Source organism: Olea europaea, chromosome 1, assembly GCF_002742605.1.
Source record: "Olea europaea var. sylvestris chromosome 1, O_europaea_v1, whole genome shotgun sequence".
NCBI classification, from domain to species: domain Eukaryota; kingdom Viridiplantae; phylum Streptophyta; class Magnoliopsida; order Lamiales; family Oleaceae; genus Olea; species Olea europaea.
This window is the reverse complement of record NC_036237.1, coordinates 32,357,306-32,367,344: the sequence shown is the minus strand read 5'-3', so window position 1 is coordinate 32,367,344 and position 10,039 is coordinate 32,357,306. Positions and strand designations below refer to the sequence as shown.

The window sequence follows — 10,039 nt, the reverse complement described above, 5'->3', positions numbered from 1 at the left end:
TGTCATTGGGAGTTTGTGATGAGAAACTGTCAAAGTTAAATTACACATTTGGAGAAGATGAACAGCGTTTTAATGAAGTTTTATTTTTTTTATTAATTTTTTTTAACTTCTTTCCTTGTTTTCTCCACATAATTGTGATTTATGGTTGACTAAGCACGGGATGATTTTAACGCCTTGATACAACATTAGCAAAAAATGCACATTTTGACATTTTCTTTCCTTTGTCACTGACCAAACGGGCATGGGCACACAATGTTACCCAATCCTTAGAAGCTACCGAACTCCTAAAAATGACAGTTTAGTTCTAGATTCAGCAATGATCAATGGCTCAAATGATTTATCAATCATCCCTGATCATAACTGCAATAGAGTAAACTGAATGTTTTTCGTAAAAGCCTGGTTTGCAAACATGACTTCAAGATGTAAAAATACACCGAACAAATCACAAACTACTATTATAGTCTTGACATAGCAACAAGTCCAAAACATAGGAAGGACAAATGACAAAGGAGCAATTGAGAAAATTCAGCACATCTAAGAGAAGCTGATTTCAAAATAAACAACGCCAAACCTGCTGACCAGCTTAGGGATCTTTTAGTGGAGTTAATTAGTTGGGGGAAAGCTCTCTGCGCTTGTACCGTACCATGACTTTTCCTTTTACACCCACGACCATGGCATTCCAGTCAATCTCTGGAAAAGGTGAAATCAGCTCCAACTCAAACTTCCTTACCAAATGGCTCCAGATTGCTTTTATTTGCAGATATGCAAATGGCTCTCCTAGGCAACCATGTCTTCCACCACCAAAGGATATATAGGAGAAAGCTCCAGCCACCTTGTCCTCGTCTCTCCCAGGAGCAAACCTATCAGGGTCATATTTATCTGGATTTTTGTAAATTTGTGGGAGTCGGTTTGCGAAAGCAGGTGATGTCGCCACAATATGTCCCTTGGGAATGTCGTATTCTATACCTTCGTGAGTTTTCACACTGAAATCAGAGTGTGAGCTACGCAGAAGCATGATCAAAGGAGGGTGGAGTCTCAGAGCTTCTTTTATGCATCGATGGAGGACTTCCATTTCTGACAAAATATCATGATCAACCTTGTTTCCATGCTTTTGTGTCAAATTCTTCTGCTCCTTCAACACCGCTGACATGTATGTTGGGTTACAGAGGAGATATGCCCCAGTCCAGGTGGAAGTAATGGAACTTGTGTGCTGGCCAGCAAAAAGAGCAGCAATGAGCAGGCCAGTGACTTCTGACTCAGTTGTTTGTCGCCCATCTTTGTACTTGGAATCTATGAAACACTGTAGCATATCATTCTCAGTCTTGCCAGTTTGTTTACGAGAAGCTATGATGTTTGTGAAAATTTGAGCAAGTTTTTTGCGAGATTGATCTCGACGACGGTGTGCGGGGATGGGCAGATACGGAAATATTACACTGATGGGAAGCATGCCATTGTCTAGGTCATGGAATAGAGCAGAGACATCGTCAAAGAGCTTATTGCGAACCTCTTCACCTAACAGACATCTGCTGGCTGTCAGAATGATTAGATGCTCCAATTCGCACTTTAAGTCCACCTCTCCACTGTTTCCCCATTTGGAGAAATACTCCTGTGCAAATTATAACAAATGGAGTAACATATATCTTAACTATTACCACAAATAATTAATTTAAAAGGTAATTGGATCTGAAAGACTGAAACATCAGATTAGACCATAAAAACATTTCTTCGTTTAAAATGTAGAGACAGTATATGAGAAACTAGTTGTTCACCCACTGGTTAGGTTATGAGTACATAGCCACATGTTCAGGTCTCGTGAAAAAGGGAATCGACAACTAGGGTGGGGGTGGGTGTCATTACACAACTCATAGGATCCAAGAAAATGAGTTAGTGATTTGTTCCAGTATTCTGCATGACACGATGCAACGACTATTTGCAGATTCCTTAAGAAGGCAACAGGGGAGCTACTGGCAGGCATGCAAACCATTCTGAACGTCTCCAAAGCCTGCCTCACCTCCTCTTTCAACTATTTTCTTTTGTAAGTAAGCTCACAAGATTTCTCGACCGAATCACTCAAGTACCATCTATCCCACAGAAAAACATTGAAAGATTAAACTAAGAACAGAAGAATTTGAATTGTTTTAAAGGCCGGCAGTATTAAGAGGCCTAGTATTGGATTCTAACCAGAACAAAAATTCATAAGCACCTTAAAAGTCCACGACCTTTTCAATTTATTGCATAAAATGAATGAAATCTTAGGATCATACATGTACTTCACTGTTACACGTCACAATCAGTAATTGCATTGAAATGCCAGAAAAATCATGGTAAAAATGTCAAATGAAAATATTGTGAGACTTTGCTCAAATTATAATTTGAAAGAAAAAGAACTGCTCACTTCTCAGATATCCACCCGCATTTGATTGCAATTAAATATTAGACTATCAATTTTTTAAAAATAATCTAAATTTTGTTCTCTTGATACACTTTAAATGTTTTAATGAATATGTAAACGTTCTTTTCCTCATTTTTTGTTCGGAGCATGTTTCTGTATGTGTGAATATGTGGCGAAGTCAGAATTTACAACCAAAACAAGCTTCAGTGAATTGCATATTGTTAATGTGCAACTTTCTGAGCTTCAGCAGCAGGTTTACTCTGAAATTAAATCAAAATAACCGAATCCTCCTTCCAAGCTGAAGACTATGACTAAGTAACATCAGTTGCATGAATATCAAAAGGAGATCATGAAGGGGACAATTTTGTCCGTTCAAGTAAGAAAATAGCACATGTAGATGCATAATTACACATCTTCATATATGCATTTGGTGGTGCAAACCCAGATATACAAACCCTTCACGTGCATTGAAAGAGTTGATAAAAGTTGAATTAATTGCAGCAAAATAGTTCAGAATACCTCAGCTTCCGTAACCATCTGGTCTACATAACCTTTGAGCTTATTAACTCTCAGAGCCTCAGTGAAAAACCTGAACTGTTCCTGCCTAACGGAATAATCCACATCAAACACCACTCCAGGTCCAAAAGTCGGCACATTGAATTGGTACACCTCTTGCTGGCTGAGATCAGACTCCGGCGCCTTAAAAAAATGCGCTGATACCTCTGGCCCAATCAAGAAAGTGATATTCTTGTTGAGTAATTTCAGAGTGAACACGCTACCAAGCTTTGGGTACTCTTCCCTCAGCATCACCACTGGCCCCTTCAAAAATCGCAACAGCCCACCGAGCACCGGCAAAGATTTGACTACCGGCGGCAGTCGTTTCTTGGATCTGGGAATTATTAATGCCGAAATCAGTTTTGCCGCTAAAAGAGTCGCCATTAGCAATAGGCCCACATTCCAGATTTTGTTGTTGTTGGTCGATTCCGTTTCCATTGTTACTGGAAATCCAATCCAATTCTTTGCGAGTTCAAGAAAAAGTGAAGAAATTATTGAAACTATGCGGGACACCGAAAAAGAACGAAAATGAAGAAAACTTTACTAAAAGATCAAATCTAAAACAGATTCACCAATTAATAAAATGCCAGAAAGACCTTTTTTCTTACTTTTACTGTAAAGTGCACTAATGGAATTTACATTGATAACAATAAATTGAAAGAAAAATCAAGAACTGTGTTGATATGGTTTAAAGAAAGAGAATGACAAAGTACATACCTGTGTTTGATGAGGATTATTGAGAGTATTAGAGAAAGTGGGATTGAGGTTGAGCGGTAATAGAGTTGTGAGATTTGAAGTGGGCAAGGATTCAGCGGAGGAACCAAGTGACGCACGAGCATGTGATGTGGGGTACTGTTTTTGTTTTTATCTTTTTAGCTAATATTTTGGACGTAAAACGGTGGGCTGTGCCGTGGGCCTAATTGAGAATTGGGTTTTTATTAACGGAAAATTTTATAAGTAAGAGATTAATTATGATAAATTTTAAAAATAAGAAAATAAGTTTTGAATTTCAAAATCAGAATCTTATTAAAAATTATTTATAATTTAATTAATTATTTATTAATTTTAGTAATTAAATATATTTAAGTCACATATTTATATAATTTGGTCACAAATTAACGATTTAATTCGTCACTTACTTTTTTGTTCACAAATCAGAAATTTTATGTCATAAATTATTTTACGGTCACAATTCCAAAAGTTTATAGGTCACAATTTGTTCATCGATCACAAATCAAAAAATTTATAAGTCACAATTTATTTATTGGTCACAAATCAAAAAAATTACAATTTACAACTTATTATACAGTCACAAATTAACAATTTTTTAAGCCACACATTATTTTTCGGTCACAATTTATCTTTTTCATTGTTCACAGATTAACTAATTCAATGGTCACAGTTAACCAAATAATTTGTGTCCACCACGAACACTTACAAGTCACAATCACAATTTTCAGGTCACGTATCCAATTGTGAGTCATAAATCACTGCCAAAACCACCATTACCACCTGATAGCAACACTGTCACCACGCAAAACCACCACGACAAGCACAACACCACCGACCATCCCTCACTATTGCAATGCAAACCACCAGCACATTAACAAAACCCAATCACCAAAACAATGAAAGACACACCACGGTCGCCATGCCATCCCACGCACAAACCACCATCCACAACCACCATCATCACATTCGACCACCGCAACCGCCACCAACACTTGGGACAACCACTACCGCCCTGACCACCACTATGATCACACCACAACCCACTACCAACATCACAACACCCTTGCCTCCTCCCCCGAGCTACTCTAACCCAGTGCTAGATCGAAAACTAGAGCTCAGTTAACATCACCAACAACTTAAATATCACAGCCATCACCATACCAACATCCCGACCACCACAACGCCACACATGCAGCAGTGTCACAATACCTGATCTCAATGGGTGCCACTTCGAGTGATGCTGTCAAAGGCCACCACAGTCTCACCACCATCACGATTAGCAGCGCCACCGTTGCCACACTACTATAGCACTACACCACCAAAAAAATCCCCAAAACTCGGTATCGCTGCAGCCACCACGATAAACATAAATGAAAATAGAAGCCTTGTTGCCCAAACTAGTAGCAATTGCAGGAGCAGGAGTGAGCTGCCGCAGAGAGAGAGATATAGAGAGAGAGAGAGAGAGGAAATTGATTAGGGTTGAAATGGAATTTGTATAATTAGTATTTAATATTCAATTATGAAAATTTTGGTTTTTTAATTAATTTTTAAATATATTAATTAATTAAAAAATCTGATTTGTGAAATACTAAACATTGCATTTTATTTATAAAAATGAGAAATTTTAATTTATTAGAATATGTAATTTCCACTTTTATTAAGCCCCGATTGGTTTCGTTAATTTCCATTCTATTCTTTCCTCTCCTATTTTCAACCACAAATTTTTTCGTAAAATAATACTATACGTAAATTGATTTTTTTTCTTTTTTCAACCACTAATTTTTCAAAAAAAAAAAAAAAACTATTCCACCTATCATCATTCCTACAAAATGGGGGCTAAACGGGAGCTAAGACTAGTCTTCCGTCCGTGCAAGGTAATATTAGCTTGCTTGAAGAATAAATTCATAACTTTTATTTATTTTTTATTTTTTTGAAGTTTTTCTCAAATCGTCGATATATAATATAACATTTGTTCATGTGCTTGCTAACCAGAAACTAATAAATATTTATAATCAACTTTATTATCAAATATTATGAAAGTGTAGAAAACAATTTCGAAAGAACATAATTTTCATTAAATGGCAAATGGAACTTAATAACATTCGAAACTTGCAACAGAAGGTGTAATGCTGGATGACAAAAAACAGGAACGTAATAAAAGTAATCATCTTTACAGGAAATGAGATACAGAAGGTGCAAAGAAGCAAAAATCCTAACACCTAAACATCGATGGTGTTGTTAATGGTGATTAAGCTCGACAAAAATGTTCTTAACAGTGGTATATTAATTGGTAGCACATGTGGTTTGGAGAGAGCCGAAGGCAATGTTCGTTATATTTCTTGTAAGATGCTAAATGAGAGCTACTTTGAGGAAAAAGGGCAGGTGTTAGAAAAGTTGTTCCACGAGTTATATAATTCAGTTTATTTATGTACAATTTTTAAAATTGGTGCAAGAAGTACATTGCATAGTCCACGGGTTGTAGAAAATACAAAAAACCCGTAATGGGAGACTTTTCCAGAAGAGATTGAAATGAGGTTATAGCCTTAAACAACATAAAAAAATAAGATATGAAGTTAATTTATTACCCATAGCATGGATACCAGCAACAAGTACTTGAAGGGACATCAATGGTAGTTTCATCAAGTGGAGGAAAAATAATTGAGAGAAAATTGTATACTTATAAGCTTCATTTGAAGTGATGGACAAATATTAACTTATATATGCATATAGATTCATAATTACCTATGATGTTTTGTGATATGCTCAGAAATTCAAATATTTTCCCGATTACAAAAGGACTATCATTTTTTTTTCAGAGTGCTGGGAGGTAAGGAATAGAATATGATGCCATATTAATTAGGACCAAGGCCTGTGTTCGTCAAAATTCCGCAAGAGTGGGTTCGTTGTACAAATAATAATCGTAATAAGAGAGTCATCGTCCCACATGGAATAGTTATCTATTTTAGTATATTTGATATATTTAATTTGTATTTGTAACTAAAAAACGATCGAGGGAATAGCTAAATAATTTTTATAACTAAAACTTATGAAAATAATTAAAATTGGTTTAAAAATTCAAATGTGTAAACGTATTGGATTTCAACGCCACTAATCAATTCTTAGTTCTAATTCTCAACCAATAATAAATATCTCAATTTATGCAATTGCGACGATCGATAATTTCATTTTTTTAATTTATTATTATTTCCCAAGATATAATAAACCTATGATTACCACGAGACGATCCTATTTCTAGTTCGAATTCATATGGCAAACATGCATTGACATTTAGAATTATTATATAAGATCGCACACGCCACAAATATTATTCCTAATATTTATTGTCAATGTGTTCCAATAATAATGTTCTACCTATCGTAAATTTTTCAACACTACAAAAAAATAATTTATTATCCTAATGGTGCACAAACATTAGAATAATCTAATTATGCATATTATTGGAATCACAACGCAAGAATTAACATAAAACATAGCTCTCAAATTAAAACTAAAAATTAAAAAATTTTGTCTTCATCCAATACATGAAAAGGAATTAGCTAAACATGATGCTAGAATTAAACAAATAAAAGTGGAACGACATCACCGAAATTTGACGAAACGTGATTAATATTCAAATTAAAGTTGTCGTCTTTTTCCCAATGATTGGCCGTGAGTTGTCTTCTGCCGTCCACTTTTTAGTTCCAAAAGGTTCCAATTTTAGCCCCTGGCAGTTTTGTATATATTTAATTCCTCAATTCTCTGAACGTAATTCGGTCAATGTCTCCTCTATGTTTTCTCCAATCTGCTGCTTTTTGTTGCGTGTGTATATACATATATTAATAACAGCAGCCTCCAGTAGTCAGCCCTTTCTCTCCACATACATACTCCAGCTGCAGCCCTTCTTTTGTGATTTTTGGATTCCAAATTCAACCCCCTTTTTTGCCAAGCTGCCGTCTCAAATTAATTTGTATCTATCCTCCCTTCTTCCCTTTTTATTTTTGCCAGCATGTGTATTTATATTAGTGGTAACCTAGCCCACAATATTTGACTTTCAAAAGGATTCCAATTGCTCTCCAATTTTCTTTCAATGGCCACTTTAATCCACTTACTTTAAATATTGCAATTTTCGCTCAATTTTCTCTTCTTTCCTTCACTTCCTTTTAATCCATGAAAATTCACCTATTAAACGTAAGACACAATAATTTAGAATATATTTTGCTAAAAGACTATCAACTATCTTTAATTTAAAGCCTCGAATAAGTGTATAAAATACACTTATCAAACACCCCCAAACTTAAACATTTGTTTGTTCTCAAACAAAATTATAACACAAACATACAAAAATATTTGGTTAGACAATCTAACTTTTTTGCCTCAATATTTGAAATCATAGTGTTAAATCTACAAACTACTTCAAAGTCACAATACCAAACTAATATCCACTTTTCCAATGCAAAATCAACGTGTGTGTGTGAAGAATTAAGTAGACATTAATGAATTCACAAGTTGTTCCAATTCCCGACCTCTATGGCCAAATATATCTTTTCATCTCTCGTAAGATTTACACACCCCCACATATTCATTTTCACACTTTTTTCCCAGTGTGTGATCTAAGATTGAATTTTTATCACTATTCTCACCTCTCCAATTCAAGTGGAAGTCACTAGTTGTAAGTTAACACATCAATGAATAAGGATTCTCAAATTATTTGATTGCTTCAACTGCCAAGATTTAATTAGGTTAATTATCCTTTATCGAAAGTCAAGTTTCCTCGAACAAGTGTTGGGACTTACAAGACATTTAGTGCTTTTTTTGTTTTATTTTTTTGTTTTTTTTAGCGGATGCGAACCCCGTAGCAATGAAAACTATGAAACCCACAACGAGATTGATGCGGAACCTGAGAACGCCAATACTAACCCGGTTTTGGATCTTGAACCCCAAGAATTGAATCAAGAAACCCTAGATTAGCGAAGAACCTAAAACCCCTTGATTACAATTGAAAGAACCCACAATCCGATTGATAGAACGCCACAAGAAGTTGAATCTTGATAATTTCCAAGATTGTTCAAGAAGAACAATTAAATTGAAAGAATAATTCTCTCTCTATAATATTAAGCAATGTCAAAGTTCAAAGGTCTTTACAATGAAAAGATATTCTCCTATTTATACTATTCCTCGAATAGGAGTTAAAAAGGAAATATAATTCTAATAATCTAATAAAAGTCCTAAAATATTCGTCCAATATGGTAGGAATTTGATTAAGAATGAAATTCTAGTAAAATAAGGAAAAATGCAAAAAAAATGAAAATAGCGCCCAGAAGTGAACCATGCGGTCGCATGGTTAAAACACGTGCGGCCGCATGGTAGTTGAATTTTGGCCACTTTGATTCTCGGTATCATGCTGTGCGGCCACATGGTTTTACTGCCCAGTGTCGTCTTCGGCTGCTTGTAACGCATTGATCCATTTTGTTCCGGCCTTCGACCCGAACATGAAACTTGTCCCATTTTGAGTCCCGAACATGGTTCCATCAATAGTTTCTTGAACGAGCAATCACATCGCTTGTTTCACTTGCTTTGCCCTTGATCGTGTCATTGGTCCGCCATGGACTATCAACAGGTCTCGTCTCGCACTTACCTTCGTCGGGCTCGACTCCTGGATCATATCATCCCCTCCTTCTTTAAAAGGATTCGTCCTCAAATCTGAACCTGCATCAAACAGAGAGAGATCAGAAACGTTAAAAGTAGCTGAAACAGTATACTCACCTGGTAAATCCACTTTGTATGCATTATCATTGATCCTCTCGATGACTTGAAATGGTCTATCACCTCGTGGTTGCAATTTTGACTTCCTCTGTTCTGGAAAACGCTCTTTTCTGAAATGCACCCAGACCCAATCTCCAGGCTCAAATGTAACGCGTCTTCTTCCTTTATTTGCTTTTGATGCAATCAGCTTTCCTTTCTCTTCGATCTGCATCCTAACCTTTTCATGGAGTGTTTTCACCATCTCGGCTTTTCATTTCCTATCCAAGCTACCTCGTTCATGCACAGGAAAAGGCATTAAATCCATAGGTGTTAGTGGATTAAAATCATAGACAATTTCAAAAGGAGAAAACGAAGTAGTAGAATGTGTAGCTCGATTATATGCAAACTCTATAAACGGTAAACACTCTTCCCATGATTTCAAATTTTTATTGATCACTGTCCTAAATAGTTGAGTCATAGTTCGATTAACTACCTCAGTTTGTCCATCTGTTTGTGGGTGACAAGTTGTAGAAAATAATAACTTAGTTCCTAACTTACTCCTCAGAACACGCCAAAAATGACTCAAAAACTCCACGTCCCTATCAGATACTATGGTTT

At 35.8% G+C, this 10,039-nt stretch overlaps 1 protein-coding gene across 3 annotated transcripts; it reads right to left on the bottom strand.

Annotated features, from left to right (window-relative positions):
• Positions 1 to 324: 324 nt before the first annotated feature.
• LOC111401661 (sterol 14-demethylase-like) lies at positions 325 to 3,808 on the bottom strand. Of its 3 annotated transcripts, none has more exons than XM_023029507.1 (3): positions 3,665 to 3,808; positions 2,912 to 3,281; positions 325 to 1,606 (listed from the first exon to the last, which is right to left on the bottom strand). In XM_023029507.1, exons 1-3 carry the CDS (start codon positions 3,784 to 3,786, stop codon positions 608 to 610), a joined length of 1,491 nt encoding a protein of 496 aa, XP_022885275.1. In that variant the 5' UTR covers positions 3,787 to 3,808; the 3' UTR covers positions 325 to 607. The 3 variants fall into 3 exon arrangements, with proteins under 3 accessions (XP_022885275.1, XP_022885284.1, XP_022885290.1); XM_023029516.1 differs by having other exon boundaries at positions 2,912 to 3,409; positions 3,665 to 3,777; XM_023029522.1 differs by having other exon boundaries at positions 2,912 to 3,447; positions 3,665 to 3,762.
• Positions 3,809 to 10,039: the final 6,231 nt, after the last annotated feature.

Coding starts and splice junctions, on each gene's coding strand:
- LOC111401661 (XM_023029507.1), bottom strand. CDS start 3,786: ATGCTCGTGCGTCACTTGGTTCCTCCGCTGAATCCTTGCCCACTTCAA. Junction 3,282..3,664: donor ATAATCCTCATCAAACACAG/GTATGTACTTTG, acceptor AATAATTCCCAG/ATCCAAGAAACGACTGCCGC. Junction 1,607..2,911: donor AGATGGTTACGGAAGCTGAG/GTATTCTGAACT, acceptor TAATTTGCACAG/GAGTATTTCTCCAAATGGGG.